General features: G+C 36.1%; 1 protein-coding gene across 2 annotated transcripts; it reads right to left on the bottom strand.

Moving 5' to 3' along the window:
- Window positions 1-6,771: 6,771 nt before the first annotated feature.
- Window positions 6,772-25,115, bottom strand: SAMD9 (sterile alpha motif domain containing 9). Of its 2 annotated transcripts, none has more exons than XM_033088795.1 (3): window positions 24,973-25,115; window positions 21,968-22,063; window positions 6,772-13,073 (listed from the first exon to the last, which is right to left on the bottom strand). In XM_033088795.1, exon 3 carries the CDS (start codon window positions 13,063-13,065, stop codon window positions 8,308-8,310), a length of 4,758 nt encoding a protein of 1,585 aa, XP_032944686.1. In that variant the 5' UTR covers window positions 13,066-13,073; window positions 21,968-22,063; window positions 24,973-25,115; the 3' UTR covers window positions 6,772-8,307. The 2 variants fall into 2 exon arrangements, with proteins under 2 accessions (XP_032944686.1, XP_032944687.1); XM_033088796.1 differs by having other exon boundaries at window positions 21,968-22,060.
- Window positions 25,116-25,466: the final 351 nt, after the last annotated feature.

Raw genomic sequence — 25,466 nt, 5'->3', positions numbered from 1 at the left:
TCACATGGAGAATTCTTGAGGATAGATCATATGTTAAGTCATGAAACAAGTCTTAGCAAATTTAAGAAAAGTGGAATCATACCAAGCATCTTTTCCAACCACAGTGTTATGAAACCAGAAATCAATAACAGGAGGAAAGTGGGGAAATTCACAGCTATGTGGAAATTAACATACTCCTGAACAACGAAGAGATCAAAGAAGAAAGCAAAAGAGAAATAAAAAAATATCTTGAGATGAAAAGGGAAGCATAACATACTAAAACTCATGATATGCAGCAAGAGCAGTTCTAAGTGGGAAGTTTATAGTGATAAACGTCTACATTAAGAAAAAAAATAAAGATCTCAAATAAACAATATAACTTTATACCTCAGGAAACTGCAAAGAGAAGAACAAACTGAGCTCAAATTTAGTAGAAGGAAGGAAATAACAAAGATCAGGGCAGAGATAAATAAAATAGAGATCAGAAGAATAATAGAAAAGATCAATGAAACTAAGAGCTTTTCTTTTCTTTGAAAGAAAAACAAAATTGACAAACCTTAGCTAGACTAGAAAAAAGGAAAACTCAGATAAAATCAGAAAGAGGAGACATTACAACTGATACCACAGAAATACAAAGGACCATAAGTAACTACCATGAACAATTATAAGCCAACAAATTGGATAACCTAAAAAACAATGTATAAATTCCTGGAAACATATAACCTATTAAAACTGAACCATGAAGAAATAGATAATCTGAATAGACTAGTAATGAGTAAGGAGATTGATTCAGTGATCAAAAACCTTCCAACAATGAAAAGTCTAGGACCAGATAGCTTCACTGGCAAATTCTACAAACATTTACATAAAATGAGTGCCAATCCTTCTCAAACTCTTCCAAAAAAGTGAACAGGAGGGAACACTCCTAAACTCATTTTACAAGGCCCATGTTACCCTGATACCAAAGCCAGATAGGGACACTACAAGAAAAGAACACTATGGGCCAATATTTTTAATGAATATATATGCAAAAATTCTCAACAAAATACTAGCAAACCAAATTCAACGGCACATTAAAAGGATTATACATCATTATCATGGGGGAGTTATCCCTTAGATAAAAGGATGATTCAACATACACAAATCAATAACATAATACATCACAATAATATAAAAATCACATGACCATATCAATAGCTACAGAAAAGGATACATTACAGAAAATTTAGCATCATTTAATGATAAATACTATCAACAAATCAAGTATAGAAAGAATGTACCTCAATATAATAAAGGACATTAGTGACAAGCCCACACGTAAGACACACTCAAGTGTGAAAGTGTTCCCTTTAATATCAGGAACAAGACAAGGGTGCCCACTCTCACCACTACTATTCACCATAGTAGTGGAAGTCCTAGCCAGAGAAATTAGGCAAGAAAAAGAAATAAAAGGCATTCAAATAAGAAAGGAAGAAGTAAATTTGCTCTATTTGCAGGTGGTATTATATATGCAAACCCTAAAGACTCCACCAAAAAGCCATTAGAACCAATAAGCAAATTTAGTTAAGGTGCAGGATGTAAAATCAACATACCAAAATCAGTTGTGTTTTTATACACTAAAAATGAAATATCTGAAAAAAGTAATAAAAAACAATTCAATTTACAATATCATCAAAAATACTTAGGAATAAATTTAACCAAGGAGGTGAAAGATCTGTATACTGAAATCTGTAAGACATTGATGAAAGAAATTAAAGAAGGAAAGATATCTCGTGTTCATGGATTGGAAAAGTTAATGTTGAAGTGTCCATACCACCCAATACCATCTAATAGATTCAAGGCAACCCTTATCAAAATTCCAATGTCATGTTTCACAGAAAAAGAAAAAAAAATCCTAAAATTTGTATGGCAACGCAAAAGATCCTGAATAGCCAAAATAATCCTGAGAAAGAAAAACAAAAGCTGGAGGCATCATGCTTTCTGATTTCAAACTATATTACAAAGTTATAGTAATCAAAACAGTATGATACTGGCATAAAGATAGACACATAGACCAATGGAACAGAATTGACAGCCTAGAAATAAACCCACAATATAAAGTCAACTAATATTTAACAAAAGAGCCAAGAATATTCAATGGGAAGAAGATAGTCTCTTCAAGAAATGGTACTGGGAAAACTGAATAATCACATTCAAAAGAATGAAATTGGACCCCGATTTTACACCACTTATAAAAATTACCTCAAAATGGATTGCAGACTTAAATGTATGACTTGAAATTATAAAACTCCTAGAAGAAAACAGGGAAAAAGCTCTTTAGCAGTGGTCTTGCCAATTTTTTAGATATGGTATCAAAAGCACAAACAGCAAAAGCTAAAATAAACAAGTAGGATTACATCAAACTAAAAAGCCTCTGCACAGCAAAAGAAACAATCAACAGAATGAAAGGGCAACCTACATAATGGGAGAAAATATTGGCAAACTATCTATCTAATAAGGAGTTAATATCCAAAATATATAAGGAACTCTTACAACTCAATAGCAAAACAAACAATCTAAGGACATGAATCTCATTTTATGCCCCATCTGCATTCATGAGTTTCTCTGCATCCTCCCAGAATTTGGTATTGGCATTCTTTTTTTATGTTAGCCATTTTAATAGGTGTGAGTGATAACATGTTGTGGTGGTTTTAGTCTGCATTTCCCTAATGCCTAATGAGGGAAATTTTCCTGTGCTTAGTTGCCACGTGTATATCCTCCTGGATGAAATGTCTCAATGTCTTTTCATGTCCCTTGCTTCTTTCTAATTGGATTCGGTGTTTCTTTCTTTCTTTTTTTTTTAACAGTTGAGTTTTGAAGGTTCTTTATATATTCTAGATACTAATCTTTTATCAGACATCTGGTTTGCAAATATTTTTTTTCATTTCTGTATCTTGTCTTTTCATCTCCGTAATAGGTTCTTTCACAGGGCAAAAGTTTTTCATTTTGAGTAAGTCTGGTTTATCAATTTTTCTTTCTGTGGATGGCACTTCCACAGTGCTAGATGTTAAATCTAAGAATTCTTTTCCTTGCCCTAGATGCCAAAGACTTTCTCCTGTTGTTTTTCTAAAAGTTTTGTAATTTTATAATGTTAAAATATATAATTAAACCTAACCTGTGACCCATTTTTAGTTCATTTTTGCATTAAAAATGTGAGGTTTAGGATGAGGCTTATTTCTTAACCTATAGATGTACAGTTGCTTCAACATCACTTTTTTTTTTTTTTTTTAAGATTTTATTGGGGAAGGGGAACAGGACTTTATTGGGGAACAGTGTGTACTTCCAGGATTTTTTTCCAAGTCAAGTTGTTGTCCTTTCAATCTTAGTTGTGGAAGGCGAAGCTCAGCTCCAGGTCCAGTTGCCGTTGATAGTTGCAGGGGGCGGAGCCCACCATCCCTTGTGGGAGTAGAGGAATCGAACTGGCAACCTTGCCAACACCGTTTTTAGAAAAGGCTTTTCAACCATTTAATTCCTTCCTCCATTGAATTACTTTTACAACTTTGTCAAAAATTAGTTGAACATATTTATGTGAGTCTATGTATAAACTCTCTATTCTGCCCCATTGATCTCTGTGTCCCAGAGCTGCCCAATACCACACAGTCTTGGTCACTGTTTAAGTCTTGAAATCAGGTGTTAATTCCTCCATTTTATTCTTCTTTTAAAAAATTGTTTTAGCTATTCTACTTTCTTTGCTTTTCCATATAAATTTTACAATAATCTTGTTTATAGCTACAAAGAATCTTGCTGGGATCTTGATAGAAATTGCATTAAGACTATGTCAATTTGGGGAGAATAGATAACTTTACTGTGTTGAGTCTTCTAACCCATGAACATGATGAGTCTGTCCATTTTTTGAGATCTTTGATTTCTTTCATTAGTATTTTGTAATTGTCAGCATAACAGTTATGCACATATTTTGTTAGACTTACAATTAAATATTTCAGTTTTTAGTGATTATAAATGGTATTGATATTTTAGAGTCTGTATGTTCATTGCTCATTTGTAGAAAAAAATTGACTTTCGTATGTTTATTTTGTGTCCTGTGACCTTGCTGAACTCACGTATTAGTTCTAAGTAGGTTGTTTTGTAGAGTCCATTGGATTTTGTACCTAGAAAATTATGTCATTTTTAAATGGGAAGTTTTATTTCTTCCTTTCTGATCTGTTTTCATTTCCTTTTCTTGCCTTACTGTATTAGATTGAACTTGCAGTACAGTGCTGAATAAGAATGGTAAGAGCAGATATCTTTACATTTTTCTCAGTCTTATGGGAAAAGCATTCAGTCTTATACCATTAAGTATGATGCTAACTAGGTTTTTTTTGCCGATGCTCTTTCTTAAGTTCAGGAAGGCCCCCTCTATTCCTAGTTTTCTATGAGATTTTATCACAAATGGATGTTGAATATTCTCATCCTTTTTTCCCCGATCAGTTGATATAATCGTGATTTTTCTACTTTACCCTGTTAATATGGTAGTTGATTAATTTTTGATAGTTGATTAATTTTTGAGTATTCAATCAGCCCTTTATCCCTGTATAAACCCCCTACACTTGTGTAAATAGTTATTTTATTAAAATCTCATTAAATGACTCCTTTTGAATGTGCCATCTTCTTCCTGTCAGGACGTATACTTGTAGATCATCATCTTAAGTGGATCACTAAAATATGGACTTGAACTCTATTTCCTGCAACTAGGAAGAGATGATGATTGCATCCCATTTTAGGGTAGATTTCTAGATTTCAGAATGAATGATTTCCTTCTTCCACTAATGAAAGGAAATTCACTTTTTTACTTATGTGGAAGTTTTCAGTGGAAATGTAGGACTGTCAAGCTATAAAGGCTGCCTTAGAATTGGAAACTTGGCTACAATACTAGAATGATGGTGTACGTACAGATTTAAGTTTTAAAAACACAGAAAATAACAAGGAATAATAGTACACATATTTTAATTCTTGACAATAAAGAAGATGAAAAACATTTATAAATATTTCAGTGCATATGAACTCTTTTCTAGTATATTCTAAATCATGCAGCAGGGATATCTTTGGAGGAGCAAGGAATATAAAAATAGTATAGAAATAAGTGAGAAATTATTTTATTAAGAGAAATTAGTTTGTTTAATAAATGATTTCCCTTTGGTATTACTTTCTGAGAGCTTTTTTGCTAATCCACATTCGAAATAGCCAAGAATAGAATTTTGTAGTTTCCAAAGCTCATTTTTCCAGGCCACCATTTGTTTTGGGAATATTTTTAAACATTTACTTTTGAACACTAAATTAGGAAACTGCTGTATTATAATGACCTAATCAATGATTTTCAAGGGGACAATTAAAAAAAAATTCTGATGCCTTCTCACTCTAGGCTCTGTCTAAATAGGGAGATAGAATATGCAATTTGGAAAGATCTACTGAGGAGTTCTTTTCAACTGAGAACGGCTGGCCTATGGAAGAGTAGTTTAATTAATATTTAAATCTTACCTGTACAAATTTCTATTTTTCAAGACTAAATTCCATAGACTAATGGAATGTAGAAAGCTGACTGGGTAAAGAGTATTATGATAGATCAATATGCTTGTCAAATTTATCCAGCATAATTTGGCTGTGTTTTTATTTGCAAAAGGAAAACTCATATACATTTATTACTTTGCTGTTCCTTGGAAAAGTGGACTTGGATTATTATAATGTGAAAAATAAATTTTGTGTTAAAAGGTTGTTAAAATTTTAGCTTTGTCCCTAAAATGATAGAAATCAGATACCAAAATTAGGTGATACCCAAAATGCGTATTTTCTAAGTATATATGCAAGAACCAATTAGACAGCTGACTTAAAATAAAGACATACGAGTTGATAACATAAAGCAGGGGTCAGCAAACCTTTACTGTAAAGAGTCAAATAATAAATATTTTAGGTTTGTGGGCTATATGGTTTCTGTTGCAACTACTCGATTCTGTTGTTGCAGTGCAAAAGCAGCCAAACAATGACTTAGACAAATTAACTTAGACAAATGAGTGTGGTTGTGTTCCAATAAAACTTTATTTAAAAGACAGGCTGGATTTGTCTCACAGGCCATAGTTTCCCCTCTGCTGGCATTGAGGAAAAGAGGGTTTGTGAAGAGATTCTTTTGGCAAAACTTCTCCCAACCATCATGAGAATCTCATCTTGAGCCTAGAGAGCGAGAGTGGGGTGTGTGGGTGCTTCAAGAGGTCTACTTGGTGTGCTTGACCTGTGTCGTCCTGACTTTCATGGGGCATGTTGTTCCCAAGACTAGAAGTTAGCTGCACTTCCTACAAATGGTAGAACAATCATCCATGAGTGTTTCCTGTGCACCCAAGGTAGGCTATGGGGGAGAGAATACCTGCCTAGGCTGATTTAAGTTCCAAAGAATCACCTGCAAAGGCAAGAGGCCTTCAATAGAGACAGTTTGGTGTAGAGTAGACTGAAACCTGGGGCATAGTAGGAAGTGGCCCCAAAGAAAAATGTGATGGGACATTCTCATTTTCTGAATTGAGACTATGTTTGATGAGAGGATTTTTTCTTTTTCTTTTTTTAACCAAGAGTGAGCTGATAATATGGAGCTGAAATTTCATGTAGGAGCAAGGGAAATACCTCCCCTAGTGAAAAAATTTGAATGGAATTGTGAAGACAAAAACAAATTGCTTTTTTTGTTTTAGAAACTTTTTATAACAGAAAAATATATATTTTCTTTTTTTTTCAGTTACAGTTGACATTCAATATTAGTTTCAGGTGTACAGCGCAGTGGTTAGACACTTACATAATTTATAATGCAATAAAACCCCCCCCCCCGCATTAGTCTAGTATCGTCTTTGCACTATACATAGTTGTTGTAACATTATTAACTATATTCTCTATGCTGTACTTTCCATCCCTGTTTCTATTTTGTAACTACCAATTTGTATTTCTTAATCCTTTCACCTTTTTAACCCAGCTTTCCCACCCCTCGCCCCTCTGGCAACCATCAGTTTGTCGTCTGTTATCTATGAGTCTGTTTCTGTTTTTTTTTTTCTTTTTTTAATAACAGAAAATTCCAAAAGCACAGTTCAAAGAAGAGAAGAGTATAATGAACTCCCATGTATGCATCACACAGCAATTGTTAACTCAGGTCTGATCTTGTTGCAGCGGTACTGCTTATCTCGTTTCTTTCACCATCCCCATACCCCATGCATGGAATTACTTTGAAGCATATCCAACATCTGTATGTCCTTTCATTTTAGAGAAAGATCCAGAGGGTTGATCAGATGCAGGTTCAATTATTTGGCAAGACCATCGCATGGATGACGTGTGCACTCTGACACTACCTCAAGGCCCGTAACATCTGGTTCTCTCTGCAGTGTTAATATTGATCAGGATTTAGGAAAGTCTGATTCATCTGGTATAAAGTTTTAATCAGCTTTTTATCAGTTTTGGCAGCCATTGGTGATTGTCCACGTTCATAATGTTACTAGCGGAAAATAACATTTTGATTACATCTCACTCGTGCTTGTTCAACATGTAGGTTATATGTATATCTTTCCAGTAAGTTGGGATCCTCTGGATGGCGGACAAATTAGTCTTTTTTCACAAGAGTCCTTTTCCTTCATTAGCTTTGGAGTTTCAGTGTATTTTTGTTTTTTTTTGTAGGTCTGTATGCTCATTAGCTGTAGACACAAGTTTCACTTTTGCTCCACTGCCTCCTACTGCGTGAAGAGGCAGTCTATTAATTCTCTAGCCTGCTTTGGTAAGATCTGCTGACTTCTGGGGGTATGATCTTCAGAGAATTAGTTGGTCCTGCTTTGAAAGATCTTTGAGTGCCAAGTACATGGTACATTTCTGATCTGCTTGGTAAGAATAAATGTTGCTCCTCCATCTGAGAGGATTTGGCTTTTTTTGTCAAATGGTTTCCCAGATATCGTAATGTCTTGGAATCATAACTATTTTTTCTTTTCCTATTCTGAAAAATGTTTTAAATTGAGAAGAAAGGAGACAATATTCCTTAATTCATGTCTTGGTTGGGTAATGGGGGAACTGGTGGGGTTTTGTGTGGCTGACTTACTATTAATACATTCACCTCTCCTAATTCCATCCATAGCTCCTTTTTGGTGGTATCTTGTGCTTGATGGTGTTATCCAAACCAAGGAAGATATTTGAAACTTTCCACATTTCTCACTCCATTTTTTTTCACCACAGTCTGTGTAGGGCTCATAACATACTTAAGAGGAAATTTAAAGTATAGGTCTTGGATCTAAAAAATATTTAGGTGGTACTGAGACCACCTGGAGGGAAAAGATCAGGTTCCTAAATCACTTGAATGTCATAAGCCAGTGGGCCTCCAATAGAAAATCCCAGGTAAAAAGACACCTTTTCTATGCTTCTGCCACTTCTTAGTTGACCTAAGAAAGCAGGTGTGATGGGGATTGTGATTTTTTCATTGATTCCATATTCTACGTATAAACAATTATTTTCAGCTCGTCCCTTTAAACGAAGCAAAAGTTCTTTGACTTTTTCTTCTTTCCATACCTCTCCACTCTGCCACAAGGAATTAATGTCAGGTGTCTTTTCGAAGCATTGATCAATTTTCCCTTTGTGAACAAGTCCGTTCATATTGTTACTTTTCCCGAGAAAGAAATATGCAATTGGCTGCTTTGTACGATACATATGTTTATATTGCCCCCTGAAAGAATTTTGCAGCGACTGAGCATACTTTTCCATTTGTTTAGAATCTTGATTTAGTTGTTGGTTTTCTGGCCAGAATAAGAGGGAAGCTAGGAAATAAGGTTCTGAAAATCGATAAGTCAGTCCTACTTGTTGTAAGACTTCTCGAAGCTGATCTTTCAGTTTTTTAATTGGCTTCACTATTTTGGAGGTAGGTTTAATACAGTAGAGAATGATGTTAGCCAAGATGAAATTTTGCTTGTCCTTTGTCTGGATTCTGACAGTGCATTGTTCAAAGAGAAAAGTATATTTGCTCACTATATCTTCCATGGTGCTAACAGCATCTTCTTGACTTTTGATAAGATATTCCAAGAGCCCAGAAAACTTGTCTGCTTTTAAAACTGCTAAGCTTCTCCAATACAGCTCTGCTTGAAGTGGCAAGCTAAGCTTTGATCTGAGATCTCTGTTTTGTGATTCCTCTAAGGGACCAAATATATCTGCATACTTCTTAAAATATCCAGCCACCTTTCTCCGAGTTTTGGACTCTTCATTTTGCTTAATGTTGTTCCTTGGTTTTAGAAGAACAAAATAATCATCAAAAAAATCAAAGGACTTTTTCAAAGAAAATTGCAAATTAGTTAAATAAGGAATAAAGTTTTTGAGGGCCAATTTAAATTCATTATTTGAATCCCCAGGAATATCACTAGTTCCTGATATAAAATTGATCATATCTCTTTTAGATAGTTCATTTTGATTGTCAAAAAAAGGAATGAGCTGGAGAATCTGGATCGTGTAGAACCCAACTTCTATCTCCCCTTGATAACCAGCAATATTGTAAGTATCATACCGCCTTTTTGATTTCTGATAAAACCTTTCCGTCGCTTCATCCTCCCTATCTTCACTTTGCTGTTGAGATTCTTTGAATGCATTTGAGGCATGTACTGCTAACTCCAAAAGATCAGTTAAATCATCAACTGAAATGTTCCTGTTTCTTCCATTACTCTCTAGCCACCATCTTATTTTACTTTTGTAGACTTGACCCAGTGTATCTGAGATGTAAGAATTGCTAGGTTCTATCTTTTTTGCTTTATTTGCCCAAGAGAGGGCACTGGCAAAGTCTTTCTTTTTAATGTAGAAATGTCTTGCTAAGGCTTGGCAAATAAATGCATTTGAGTTGAACCGATGAATACCTTCAAGCAATACTGTTTCAACTGCCAGGTTCCCTTCGTCTTTATGTAATGCTTCAATGAATGGGGAAAACCAAGTTCCTGTTTCACCTTCATGTTCATTGCGCTGCCTTGTGAGCAGCAGTGTGTGCATATCTTGGACAAATTTGCTTCTTCCCATACCACTATCATAGAACAAATTTTCTTGGAGCATATCCAGCATAATTTGACTTTTATCCAAATTATAGCTTGTCTTCAATTCTTCCAGTGAGCGCATAGCAATCAGACGGTGAATGATGCGTACTCCCTTGTAGTTTCCACATTCCACCACCTCTGTTTTGATCAGAATTGTAGAGTAGGTGCCCATCTTGTCTTCAAATTTTTCTGTTCCCCAGAAAGCCTTCTTATTTGCGATTCCTAAGAAATTTTCGCACTGCGATAGTGAAATGGTGGTATCAGGTACATATGAATTAAGAAGAGCCAGAAAAGAAAAGAGCTTTGCTTCCTTGGTGGAAATATTTTGTCCTTTCAGGATATTTCTGACCACATTTTCTATGTATTTTTTATCAAAATTGGTTTTCATGATCATGAAAGAATAAAAATCTTTAAAGTTTTTATGTTGCTCTTCAATTTCTTTCAGTTTAAGCTCAAAAGCTCTCTGGTCTTTGGGAGATAGTTGTTGTATTAGGGCGACACTGTCTGAGGTCTTTGCACATTTTTCAGGATTCTGTGATCTTACACAATTTAGGATGATCACTAAAGGTTTCTCATATCGAATGTACTTATTAGCTACAGCTGTTTGAATAGAGGCCTGCAGAAGATAGACATTATCTTGTTCTTCAAAATCATCAACAAGAAGCAGTACAGGTAAATATTCCTGATGGTTTGTTGTCCCATAGGTGATTAAATCAGTCACTTGTTTTCCAATGTCAGAAAAATCCGTTGTCTTATTTTTCAGGACAGCACATCTGAATTTCTTCCTTAGTTCCCAGAGAATATGCATAGCCAAGGTTGTCCCACCACAGCCTGGATGATGATACAGATGAAAAATTTTGACACATATTGGCTTACAAGAATCTCCCCAGTTTTGAATCATTGCTTCAAGACTTTCATATTTTTCCCTTTTGACAAAAGGAGAAGAATAGTTTTCAGAAGAAAAGTAGAAGTTCCACCAGGATACTTTACCACCTCGATAGAAGTCTTCCTCTTTGGATGCTATGAATTCACGAAATTTATCTTTGTCCTTCTCTAAGAGTGTACCTTCACATTCATTTTCACAAAGAATTTCCAGAGCAGTCATAGTATCTTCTTCCTTTTTCAGAAGGACAGTAGATGAACCAATAGATGGCAAAAATCTCTTTAAAGATTTAGTCACAGATTTTACTTTAAGAATGGTGCCATTTATCTCTTCAAGACTTAAAGCAGAAATACATTGGCTTGATAATTCATCTTGTTGTTTTGTTAATCTTGCTTCAAGTAGATCTTTCCATCCCTGACATATGTATGAGTTAACACAAATGCATAATATATTTTCCATTCCTTTGAGATCTTGGTAGAAAGCACAGAAGGTCTCGATGAGGGGGTCTCTTGGGTCATCCACGGAGGAGAGTAATAGAAATACCACTAAAAACTTCCCTCTTGGCATTATGTCTTCATGTGTAAGAAATGAAATCAATTTCCTGACTTCAGATGCTTTTTCTCTTTGCCAGGTACTTGGATCTAAGGGTTTATATTTTTCACTGTCAAGATCTAACCTGCCATTGCAGAAAATCCAGCTGGGTTGTTGATAAAGATTCAGACTAGAAATCTTCTCATTTGGTGTGGTTGTCCCATCCAGATACTGACTTGGCAAGTGAAGGTTTGCTACTCGGCTTTCTTTGTAAACATTGACTACCCCCTTGCTCACCGATTCAGGATCAAACTCCAAGACAGCAAACCATTTAATTTCCTTTAGGAAATCTAAATGTTTTATTTGATTTGGGTGACATTTATTTGTTACAAGAATGTACCATTCATAGTATGAATTATCTAACAAATCCTGATTTCCTGTCAACAATTTAATAAGTTTTGGTCCCTCACTCTCTTTTTTCTTTGTTTTTACTCTGCATTTTTCTTCTGCTTCTTTTCTAGACTGCGCAAGTGTTTTTAAATTTAATTTAAATTCTTTGAAATCTGCACTTTTTTTCCTGATGTCTGTAGAACTGGCTCCATCCCGCACAAAGACTGAGAATTTTGATCCTTGTTCCCATTTTTGGTTGTAATTTTGCATTTTAATCTGGAAATAATCATCTTCACATTCAGAGTATTTTGGAATGACATCCACTTCAATAACAAATCTGTCAGATGGAATACTATTTGGAAGTAAAACTTCTACAAATCTTGGCTCCCGAATGCAATTTTTTGCTTTCTGGACCTGATGGTTTTCAAAATACTTGTGGATCATCTGATTGAAGTGATTAATGAGGGCTTCCTTGGTGACATGGGTGAGTTCCACACCAACAATTTTTCCATGGGGTTTGTCTTTGACTCCAAGATGAATGGTGCCATTGGTCCGTGAATTCATACAAGCTGAGGCAAATCGGAAAACTTCATTGCTAAATTTCATCTTAGCATCCTCTTCTGTTTTTGTATCTGTGAAGGCTTTGAATTCATGTACTGGATCGATGAGATTGAGTGGTCCTGTTTCAGGCTGTAGACAAAAATTCAGTTTGTAACGATATGGATCACTGAATTCATCAAAAGGGTATGATACACATGTCAGTTCTGTGGATGGCTGCTTTTCCTTTGCATCATCTATTTCATCTTCCATGGACTCATTTTTTAGCGACTTAGAATCTTTAGTAACTGTACTCATTGTAGAGGCATTAGCCATATCTGATTTCCGTTTATTCTTTTGTTTTTGCTTTGAAGCTTCTTCATTTTCCTTTTGCATCGAAGTTAGGGTTTTAGGAACATTTTTACTGTCTTTTTTCTTCTTACATGCCTGAACAGGATCTTCAGAGGATGTTTTCTGCAATTCTTTGAATAGATGTTCTATTTGGATAGCTGGTCCATGTGTTATGCCCATATCAACAAGGTGACTTTTAGTTAACAACTTCAAGATTTTTCCAGTCACATCTTGTGCAGTCAGGATTTCCCTGTGCTTTTGGTCAATTTCATGACTTTCTAACCACCGATTTACATCCTCTTTCGTCCAGTCATCTGTGTTTTTTGGCAGGTTCGGTTGCACTGCCATTCTGATACCTGTATACAGAAAAAGAAAAATGACTTAGTATTTTTATAAGTAAATTTTAAATACTCAATTTTTCAATAGGTAATATGTATGTCTTACACAGTTTTAAAAGTTTCCTCACTAATGGTTGTATGCTGTAATGTCTGTTAGCTATATTATTTTATCATAGGTGATGTTGTTATAGAAAATAAAAGAAACAAAGGATATATGAAACTTATGAAACTAAATACAGAAAGATGTATGAGATAAGGAGAATATATGAAACTAAGTACAGAAGCAAGTAGCGTGTGAAACATTTTATGATAGGTGTAGATAAAGTAAACAGAGCATATGAGTTTTACACATGAGAATGGAATAGGAGGGCTAAATAGTATATTAAATATTCATGAGACACTTGAAGCACTTGATATTGTTGAGGTCCTAATTGGGTCACTCATTAGTGACACCGTTCTGATCCTTTGTATCCTCTACTTAAGAAATGTAAATAAAATCCAGTACAGCTTCTCAGGCTAATTGATGAGCTATAGCTGAGGTCAGACATTTGTGTAACTCTGCATCTCTGATTAGAGCATGTGTAGAGTCAATGGATTGACTCAGGGCGTCTTCTATCAGTTGATTCTCCTTGGACAGACTTCAGAGTGTGTTACCCATCTCTTTCCCCATTTTTTGTTGTGCATTTCAGTTGATTTAATAAGGCGTGTGCCTTAAACATCTTAATTTAATGTGTGAACGGTTCTGTTCCATGACTTCTTGGACAGCTTGCTGTCATGACCATTTCTCAGATAGTGAACTTGGAGGCTACTATTATAGTAAAGTAATTTTTCACATAATAATTGGTAATAGTTGATTCTTGGGCAGTTAAAAAAATGGCATTACTATTTGGTCTGCAAATTGGCAGAGTACTCTCTGGTAAATTAATGGCAATCTGGGTTACAGAAATATAGCAATGGTTAGAAAAAACAAAATCCAAATAATGATAGTCAGTTTTAAATACAATTCAAAAATGTCTTTAAAATGTGAGCCATTCCAATGACTCTATCATGGGAGAAATCAAATTAACAGAGAGATATGCCTGAGGAATTATAGCACATAGATTATGTAGGCCCACTTCCATAAAATAATGTATGTAAATATTACCTCCCAGTGGTAGACACAAATTCAGGATTAGGATTTACCTTCCCTTCCACACAAAGAAGCCAGAGCAATGATTCAAGGTTAAAGCTATTATTTTGTTGTTGTTAGTAACTTCTATATGCATAGAAATTGAATAAAAATATATATCTTACAGCTATGTTAATACAAAATAGGCAAGGATATGCAAAATTCATGGAAATTTTACTCTGTTACAACACTATGGCAATGAGAAACCTAGAAGATTTAATGCCTTCTGAAAAAGTGAATTAGATTTAATTTCAGTAATTTGGCCTACAGAGATTAAGAAGCTCAAATTTAAAGGGATCTGGGAAGAAAAAAAAGAGTGAAGGGGGTAAAATTGCTTTAGGTGTACCAATCTTTAAGCCCCTTTTTGAAGTGCTGGCAGGCAACACTGTTTCTTTGTGAAGCCCTTCCCCCACCCAGCCTGCAGGCACAGGTAGGTGCCAAATCTGAATTCTCCATCAACATGGCTAACACCATAACCCTGCCTTGGTGATCTGAGACCCCCATCCCACCCAACTCATGACCAGCCAGAATCTTTTCCAGTGGCAGGTCCACGCAGCTCACCCTGCAGACTTTCCTAAAATCTCTCAAAGATTCAAAAACCCCAAACAAGCAGCGTCAGGCCTTGGTGTGCCCCATACTTCTTGCTAAGAGGCTCCAAGCCCTGCACTAGTGGCAGCTGGCCTCAGTTCACAGCTGAGCCTCTCCCAGGTGCCTCTAAGCCCAGAACAGGTGGTAACAACATGCAGATCACTTTATAGCTCCTATGAGGTGGCCCAGGGCTGGGCACAGGCAGTAGCTGACTTTGGCCTGCACCAGAATCCCCTCCCAGGAGGCTGCAGAACCAACATACCAGGTGGCAGGCTTTAGACCACACTAGAGCACCACCCAACTAGTTCCACAAACAACACATTCAAAGGGTGGATCTGGCAGGCACCAGTGCCCTACTAAAGTGAATCCTGATGCGTGGGGTCAGCCCTTGCACAACAGCTTGTCTGCTGTTGTCATGACCATTCCTCAGCCAGTGAGCCTGAGGGTCAGTCCCTCTCACTGACATCACAACAGCAGTCAAGGCTCAACTACAAGAGGATACACAGCCCACACAAGGGACACCCTTGGAGCACCCGGCTCAGGGAGACTACTACTGGACTCCACAAGGCATCTACTACATAAGGCCACTCTGTCAAGACCAAGAACTACCTAATATATATAAACAAACACAGGGAGGCAGCCAAAATGAGGAGAAAAAGGAACATTTCCCAAATTAAAAAAACAGGACAAAACCCTCAAAAAATAAGTGTGAAAAATGGAGACAAGCAATCCACGAGATACAGAGTTCAAAACACTGGTTATAAGGATGCTCAATGAACTTAGGCAAAGAGTATATGGTCTCAGTGAGAACTTCAACAATGAGAGAAGAAACATAAAAAGAGCCAGGCAGAAATGAAGAATACATTAGAGGGAATCAACAGTAGATTAGATGAAGCAGAGGATCAAATCAGCAATTTGGAAGAAAATGTAGCAGAAAACACCCAATGAGAACAAAAAGAAAAAAATAATTTAAAAAAATGAAGATAGTGTAAGGGACCTCTGGGGGAACATCAAGCCTCCCAATATTTGTACCATAGAGGTGACAGAAGGAGAGGAGAAAGAGCAAGGAATTGAAAACCTATTTGAAGAAATAAGGACAGAAAACTTCACTAACCTGGTGAGGGAAATAGACATACAAGTCCAAGAAGCACAGAGAGTCCCAAACAAGGTGAACCCTAAGAGGCCCACACCAGGACATATCATTAAAATGCCAAAGGTTAAAGATAGAGAATCTTAAAAGGAGTTAGTTACCAACAAGGGAGCTCCCATAAGAATGTCAGCTGATATCTCAACAGAAACTTTGCAGACCAGAAGGGATTGGTAGGAAATATTCAAAGTGATGAAAAGCAAGGACCTACAACTACTAAGGAAGGCTATCATTTAGAATTGAATGAGACATAAAGAGCTTCCCAGACAAGAAAAATCTAAAGGAATTCATCACCACCAAGCCAGTATTACAAAAAAATGTTATAGGGAGTTCTTTAAGAAGAAAAAGAAAGGTAAAAAATATGACAATAAAATGCCAGTAACTACATACCAGTAATTACTTAATTGTAAATGGATTAAATTCTCCAATTAAAAGACATAGGGTGACTGAATGGATAAGAAAACAAGACCTATACATATGTTGCCAATAAGACACCCACTTCAGATCAAAAGACACATGTAGACTGAAAGTAAAGAGATGAAAAAAGATATTTCGTGCAAATTGAAATGAAAAAAAAAAAATCTGGAGTAACAATACTTAAATCAGACAATAGCCTTTAAAAAGAGACACATAGATCAATGGAACAGAATAGAGAACCCAGAAATAAATCCACACCTACATGGTCAATTAATCTATGACAAAGAAGGCAAGAATATACAACGAGGTAAAGACTACTTAATAAATGGTGCTGGGAAAACTGGACAGACACATGCAAAAGAATGATACTGGATCACTTTCTTACACTATATACAAGAATAAACTCAAAATGGGTTAAAGACTTAAATGTAAGACCCCAAACCATAAAACTCCTAGAAGAAAACATAGGAAGTAAACTCTTTGACATTGCTCTTAGTAATATTTTTTTGGCTATGTCTCCTCAGGCAAGGGAAACAAGAAAAATAAACCAATGGGTGTACTTCAAACTAGAGTTTTTGCACAGTGAAGGAAGCCATCAACAAAATGAAAAGACAACCTGTTGAATGGGAGAAGATATTTGCTAATGATACGTCTGATAAGGGGTTAATATCCAAAAAATATAAGGAACCCATACAACTTAACGCTAAAAAAATAAACAATCCAATTAAAAAATGAGCAGAAGACCTGGATAAATATTTCTCCAAAGAGGACGTATAGGTGGCCAATAGATATATGAAAAGATGCTCAATGTCACTAATCATTAGAGAAATGCAAATTAAAACCACAATGAGATATCACCTCACTCCTGTCAGAATCCCTATCATCAATGTCAACAAACAACAAGTCTTGGTGAAGATGTGGAGAAAAGGGAACGCTGGTGTACTGTTAGTGTGATTGTAAGTTGGTGCAGCCACTATGGAAAGCAATATGGAGGTTCCTCAAAAAATTTAAAATAGAACTACCATATGACCAAGCAATTCCACTTTTGGGTATTTATCCAAAGAAACCCAAAACACTAATGAAACCCAAAACACTGTGTCAAAAAGACACAGGCACCCTTATGTTTATTGCAGCATTATTTACAATAGCCAAGATATGGAGGCAACCTAATTGTCCATTGATAGACAAATGGATAAAGAAGATGTGGTACAGATATATAATGGAATATTACTCGGCCATGAAAAGAATGAAATCTTGCCATTTGTGACAACATGGATGGACCTAGAGGGTGTTATGCTAAGTGAAATGAACCAGACAGAGAAAGACAAATACCATATGATTTCACTTATATGTGTAATCTAAAAAACAAAATAAAGGAACAAACAAAACAAACAGACTTACACATAGATAAAAGAGCAAACTGATGGTTGCCAGATAGTAGGGGGGTTGGGAGGATAGGTTCAAAAGGGGAGGGAATTACACTGTACAAATTGCCAGTTATAAAAATAGTCCCAGGGATATAAAGTACAGCGTAGGGAATATAGTCAATAATGTGTTAACTCTGTGTAGTGTTAGATGAGTACTGGACTTATCGGGGTGATTACTTCATAAGTTATATAAATGTCTAATCACTATGTTGTACACCTGAAACTAATATAATATTGTATGTCAACTGTAACTAAAACTTTTAACAAGTTTTAGGAAAAGAAACAAAAGGAGTGGCTAGAGGAGCATGCTGTCAGCAATTGCTCATAAGCGCCTGACGATTATCCTCTCACGGCTAGAGTTCAAAAATTAAAGGGGATCCACATGTTTAGTATGTTTATGATGGGGATACTCAATGTCATGTGATCTTTTAAAAGGAAAAAACATATATCACAACAAATTTTGGAGATAATTAGCCTGGGATTGGCTGAAATTATGATACTAAACTGAGGGACTTGTTAAACTGAGAGTTTGGAAGAAAGAACAAATAAATAAAGTAAGCCCCTTTTGTGGGACTACATCAAACTTAAAACTGTGCATCAGAGGACACAATTAACAGAATTAAAAGGCAAGATATGGAATGGAAGAAAATATTTACCAATCGTATCACTGATATGATAATATCCAGAATAAAGTAAAAACTCTTACAACTCAACAACAAAGCAAATAACCAAATTAAAAAAAAAAAGGGCAACAGACTTGATAGCCATTTCTCCAAAGTGAACATACAAATGACCAACAAACATATGAAAAGATGCTTAACATCACTAATCAGTAGAGAAACTCAAACCGAAACCACAATGATACATCATTTCACATCTCTTATGCTGACTACTAAAAACAAAAACAAAAACCACGCTGAAAATAACAAGTATTGGCGAGGATGTGGAGAAATCAGAAGGAAATTCTTGTGCACTGTTGAAATGTAAAATGGTGCAATGTACATGACTTACTCTAAAATAATGGTTAAAAGAAGTTCTCTAAACAGAAAGGAAATGATCAGAGAAGGAACCTTGGAACATTAGGAAGGGAAAAAGAACATGATAGGCAAAAATATTGGTAAATATGATAGACTTTCTCCTTTTCGGTTTTTCTAAATTATGTTTGATTGTTGAAGTACTGTGTGATACGGTTCTAAATATAAGTAGTAGAAATATTTAGAATAAGTTTAAGTGGATAGTATAATGGAATATATGGGAAGAAAGATTTCTACACTTCACTCAAACTAGTAAAATAACACTATATACATATAATTTATAACAGTCTAATAGTGTTATTTTACTAGTTTGAGTGAAGTGTAGAAATCTTTCTCCCCATATATTCCATTATCCTATCCACTTAAACTTATTCTAAATATTTCTACTACTTATATGGGCGGGAGGGGTGGGGGGTGGGGGGGAGGGTGAGGGGATTGGAGGGCAGTCGGTGACCACAGGATGGCCACGGGTTTGAAAATTAATCTGGGGAACGTAATTTGGTGGTTACCAGAGGGTAAGGGGGTTGGGGGGTGGGGGATGAGGGTGAGGGGGATCAAATGTATGGTGATGGAAGGGGAGCTGACTCTGGGTGGTGAACACACAGTGTGACTTATGGATGATGTGATACAGAATTGCACACCTGAAATCTATGTAATTTTACTAACAATTGTCACCCCAATACATTTAAAAAATAAAATTAAAAAAAATTATATGTATATAATGTAACATTTAGAGCAACCAGTAGAAAAAGTAATACACTCAAAAACACTGTAGATAAAAATGGAATTGTTAAAAAGTTTTCGTTAATGCACAGGAAATCAGGAAAATAAGATAGGGAAATTAAAAATAGAGAACAAACAGAAACAAAAAGTGGTATTTAAATCCATATATTAGAAAAGAAGAAAAGTCTCAAAACAATAATCTAAGCTCTTACCTCAAAAACCTAGAAAACATTGAGAAAGAAAAGCAAAGTAAGCCAAAAGCAAGCAGAAGGAAGGAAATAATAAAGAACAGAAATTGATTATATAGAAAAAGAAATATACTGGAGAAAGCCAATGAAACAAAGATTTCCTTCCTTGAAAAGATCAGTAAAATTGACAAACCTCTAGCAAGACTGCAAAAGAATAAAAAAGGAGAAGACACATTTACCAATCTCAGAAATGAAGCAGTGGATATGAGTATAATTTTAAACCTTTCAGACATCAAAAGGATAATAAGGGAGTATGATGAGCAACTTCATGCACATAAATTTGACAACTCATATGAAATGGACCAATTCCTCAAAAAACACAAACGTCCACAACTCACTTAGTAAGAAACAGATCATTTGAATAGTCCCATAACTTGAAAGAAAACTGGATTTTTTAATTAAAAAAAAAAATCTCCCCCCACGTCTCCAGGCTCAGACAGATTCACTGGAGAAATGCTACCAAACATTTAAAGAATTAACACTGATTCTACACAATCTCTTCTGAAAAAATAGTGAAAGAGGGAATACTCTCCAATTCATTTTATGAATCTAGTATTATCCTGATAGCAAAACCCTTGCAGACCCAGCCTCCCCATGGGCTCCCATGGACCCAGACTCTGCCCACCCCAGTGCCAGGCCGGTCCCTGAAGCCCTTGGCTCCAGGCAGGCTCCTGCAGATCCAGGCTCCCACGGCACCTCATTGCCAAGCGAGCTCCTACAGACCCAGACTTTCTACTTACCCCAGTGCTGGGCTGGGCCCCATGGACTCAGACTCCAGACTGGCTCCCATGGACTAAGGCTCCCAGTCTGCCCCAGCCTCCAGGCTGGCTTCCAAGGACCTAGGCCCGCCAAGCACCAAGCTGAATAATAATAACGATAATAATAATAAAAGACAACAGATAACAAGTGTTGGTGAGGATATGGAGAAAAGGGAACCCTGGTATGCTGTTGGTGGGAATGTAAATTTATACAGCCGTTATGGAAAAGACTATGGAGATTACCCCCAAAATTAAAAATAGAACTATATATGATCCAGCAATCCCACTTACGGATATATATCAGAAGGAAATGAAATCCGTATCTCAAAGAGATATCTGCACTCCCATGTTTGTTGTAGCATGTTCACAATAGCAAGATATGGAAACAACCTAAGTGCCCATCAAAAAAAGAACAGATGAAGATATGATATATTAGGTTGGTGCAAAAGTAATTGCGGTTTAAAAGGTTAAAAATAATTGCAAAAACCGCAATCACTTTTGCACCAACCTAACATATACAATGGAGTGTTATTCAGCCATGAGAAAGAAGGAAATCCTGCCACTGGTGACAACATGGATGAAATTGGAGGATATTATACTAAGTGAAATAAGCCAGAAAGAGAAAGACAAATACTATCTGATCTCATTTATATGTAGATTCTTAAAAAAAACAAAACAAAAGTCAAACTCATGGAACAGTGGCTACCAGGGGCTGGAGAGGGAAGGGATGGACAGATACTGGTCAAATTCTACAGATTTGCAAGTATGTAGGATGAACGTCTAGAGACCTAACATGATTATACTTAGTAACACTGCCTCGAGCACTGGAAATACGCTAAGAGAATAGATTTCAGGAAACTCATCATAAAAATAAATGGTAGCTATATGAGGAGTGATATATTAGCCTGACCATAGTAGTCATTTAACATGTTTATGTGTATTAAATCATTATGTTCTATACCTTAAATATATACAATTTTTTTATTTAAAAATGCTACATTTGAAAACTTGTAAGATACAGTGTCAACAATACTTGGAGAAGGTACTATAGCCTTAAATGCTTTTATAAAACTAGAAGAATGACTGAAAAGCATAAACTAAATGTCAATTTAATAAGTTCAAAGAACAACAGAATAAAGCAGAAGTATTTAGTAGGAAGGAAGGAAGGAAGAAAAGAAGGAAGGAAGGAAGGAGAAAATAAAGAAAAGCAGAAATCTACGAAATGGAAAACAAAGTTACAACAGAGAGAATCAAAGAAATCCAAAAGTTGTTGAAAAGAGTAACAAAATTGACACACCTGTGGGAAGAGTAACCAAGAAATAAAAGAGATGTCAAAAATACACTCTATCAGATGCTGTAAGACTGAAGGGAACTGACCAAATTTTTTGAAAAATGTACGTACCAAAACCGACTCAAGAAGAAATGGAAAGAGCAGAGCCCCACTTCCCGGTGTGATGTTGTAGATCACAGCAGGCCACCAATACTCCCACTTCAACAACTAGAAAAAAATCAGATAAATTACAAAACATATTTTTGAAGTTATCAGAGTTTTCGATGGACTTGATGACACAGACTAGTTGAACTAAAATTCCAGAGAGGGAAGATCCCTTCCTAGGTAAGTTTGAGGCATTTGCTGATTCTAGGCTTGGGTTGAAGACTAGACTTGGCCTATTAGCAGGAAGAGAAACCAGTGCGGCTTTTGACAGTCACATGGGTGGATATGATGAATTGGAATCAGAAAGTGATCCAAAATCTTTGACTATCATGGAAATGCAAAGTAAAACAACAAGATAATACTGCATAGCTTACAAAACGGCTAAAATTAAAGTCTGACAGTACCAAATGTGGATGATGTGGTGGAGTCAGTAGGACTCTCATGCATTTTTAGTGGGAATATAAATTGTTTCAGTCACCTTGGGAAACTATTTGGTAGTTTTAATGAAGTTAAATGTGCTAGTAACAATAGAAAACATATCGTAGGATTCCATTTATATGAAGTTCAAGAACAAGCAAAACGAATCTATTGTAGTAGACGTCAGAAGAGTGGTTACCTTTTAGAAGGGAGATGCATTCTGGGAAGTGACATGAGGAAAACTCAGTGTGGTAAAAATATTTTGTGAAAATTAATAAAGGAAACCTCATTCAAAATGGAATCGGGAAGCCATAAAGAGAGAGTACACTCATGCACTACACCTTGTTGTAGTTTACATAACTAGAAAGAAGGAAGATTTCTTTCCTGCTTGTCTCAGCAACAGCAACTGCCTTTTGCTCACTGCCAGTAAGAAACTGCCACAACCTCGTGCTCTGGTTTCCCTCCCCAGTATCCTCCAAGAACCCCCCAAAAGATAACCTCCTTTTTGTCTCTTTGGATTTACCTCTTTGGGTTTGCCATAGTTCGTGTGTCCCGAACTGTAATTCATCTGCGTTACCCAAATAAACTCATTTGGTGCTTGATAACCTTTATTGTTTAATTTTTAAGATTGATACTTTTTATCTTGATCTGGTTAGTGGTTACACTGATGAACACATAAAAATTTCATAGAGCCATACCCTTAAGATTTGTTCATTTCATTTAAAGTGTATTGCATTTAAAAAGCTAAGGATGCCTCCAAACTACATGATAAACAGATGAATAAAATAAAAGAGGTTACTTGCATAGAAAGAGATGATGGTATGTTACCAATCAGGAATAATGATTAATTCAATTCTGGGCATTGAAGTCTGAAAGTTTTACTAGAGGTTTATTATTGCGGCCTCAGATTGTGGGATTAGCGTTTGGTTTTATATGCCACTGTTGATTCATACTGGTGTCATAGTTGTCTAAAACCTGACTCCACTTTCCTCTGGTAACTCTGCTAAGTCAGTTTTATGTTTCCATCTGTTAAGTCACATCTACTCCACCCTGTCAAAGTACAGCTCACTTCTCTTGTATCTCACCGTGGTAACACCTAAAGCACGGGGCGCCCCATCATTCTGCTGCTGGCTGTGTTAGGCTCCCAAGCCCTCAGACCTGCAGTTCTCATGCCACATCTCTTGCCACATCTCTTGCCGCTTCTCCTGAGGTCTCCCTCCCTGACTTCCAGTCACAGTTACACAAACTCAGCCCTTGTCTGCCTCAAAAACCAGATTATGACACTGAGTGGTGAATTAGTTGGATTATTTGATTTATGCCTGAGCTGCATACCACATACATGTAAAGACATAAAGCCAGGTGGGTCGGGACCTGGGCCTGAATGTTTGCTTGGGAATGTGAGCAAATTAAAAAGGAATGACTTTTGACTATTGTCTACCAGATTATGGATCTTTCAGTGATGATTGAACAGTTTGCACTTTCACACTGCTTCCTTTAAAGCCTTTAGCTGTGCCTTTCAATAACTTACTTTAAAAAAAAAAATTGTTGAAGATGCCATTCTGGGAGAATATACACAAGAGGCATGATTTCTATCTAACATCTGTGTTTTCCCCATTTACATCTCTGTTCAGAGGTATTTCATATTATTTCTTTATACCCTCCTTGTTCCAAAGTGGGTTTTAGATCATTCAGAAAATGATACAGGATCACACATATATGAAAACCCTTCGGTAAAGAAATCAGGGGGAAGGCTAATTAGGGGGATGACAGGAAGGGGAAAATGAAGCCAGGAATAATGTTAGTGCCTATAATAACTGTTTTCAATTCTATATACTTTACTAGAAGTGGCCTGAAAATTCAGTTCTGAGTTGCTCAGCAACTAATATAAAAAAAGAAACAATTTGTTACAGGATCAAACCCACATGTATTGACTAACTGACTAACTGTAGGGTTTGTCAGCCTTTCTAAAGAGAGTTGAAGGTCAGGTCTTTATTTGGAAATGTAATCTCCTTGCATTGCCTTGTTCCTTGCTTTGGAGGAAACCAGACATAAACCTGTGATACTGAGCAGGAACAAAAAGCTGCCTTAATTTCAAGGACTTCCTGTAGCAGTCCATCTGTCTCTCTCTTTGTCTGTCTGTCTGTCTCCATAACCTGACACGAATATCTGAGAAGCTATGGTGGAGTTTTATTTTCTGGCAGTTGCCTATTTCTTAGAGTAGATAGTGGAAGGTATCTTTGATTGATGTAAAGTACATCTTTAAATTTTTATTACATACTTTTTTCTGAAGATACTGCTAATGCCTTAGGGGATTTCATCAATAAAAGTGCCGTTAGTTTACAATTGCATTTTTTATGGAATGTTTGACTCATTTTTTCAGCTAATATAAAAGCAGACTTCTGTTACAGCAATGAATAGTCTAGAATTTCTAGGCTTAAAATATTATTTTTGGTTTTGGGGTATATTTCAATTTTCTAATTGAAAAGTAGATTCTTTCCTACTCAATAAAATGCTGCTATAGATTGTAATAATAACATTAATAATATTGTACTTACCCGATTGTCTTGCAAATTTCTTCTACATAAAAGGGGAAAATCATGTACTTCGGTGCAGGAAATATCTAAATTCTGTGTTTTCTTCCTCCTCTGATGTTAGAGAAAAAAATTTTCTTACCGCTTTTATGAATGTGTTTCCTGCTTTTACCTTAGTCTGCCCTCTAATTGGCTTAGAAACAACAGGGTGTGTCAGAAATGGGAGTGTTGAAAACGGGCTGGTAGGGAGAGGAAGCCTGCAGTCTGCTTTTAGTTTCATTTTCCTGGATCTGAGTTTACAGAAGTGATTTTTTTTTTCTCTGTGAAATGCTTTTTTTTTTTTTTTTTTTTTTTTTTTTTTTTTTTTTTTTTTTTGTAAGCCATTACCCTGCCAACGTCTGGTCTGTTTGGTTAAAATCCAAAGGTTGCACATCTGTTCTTTGCTTGAGAGTTTCGAGGACTGCTGAGAGCCCTGTCGTCTTGGCTACAGACAAACTCTGGGATAGGCTAAGTGGCTC

This window comes from Rhinolophus ferrumequinum, chromosome 20, assembly GCF_004115265.2.
Source record: "Rhinolophus ferrumequinum isolate MPI-CBG mRhiFer1 chromosome 20, mRhiFer1_v1.p, whole genome shotgun sequence".
In the NCBI taxonomy this organism is placed as follows: Eukaryota; Metazoa; Chordata; class Mammalia; order Chiroptera; family Rhinolophidae; genus Rhinolophus; species Rhinolophus ferrumequinum.
The sequence above is the reverse complement of the archived record's forward strand: the minus strand, read 5'-3'. Positions and strand labels throughout refer to the sequence as shown.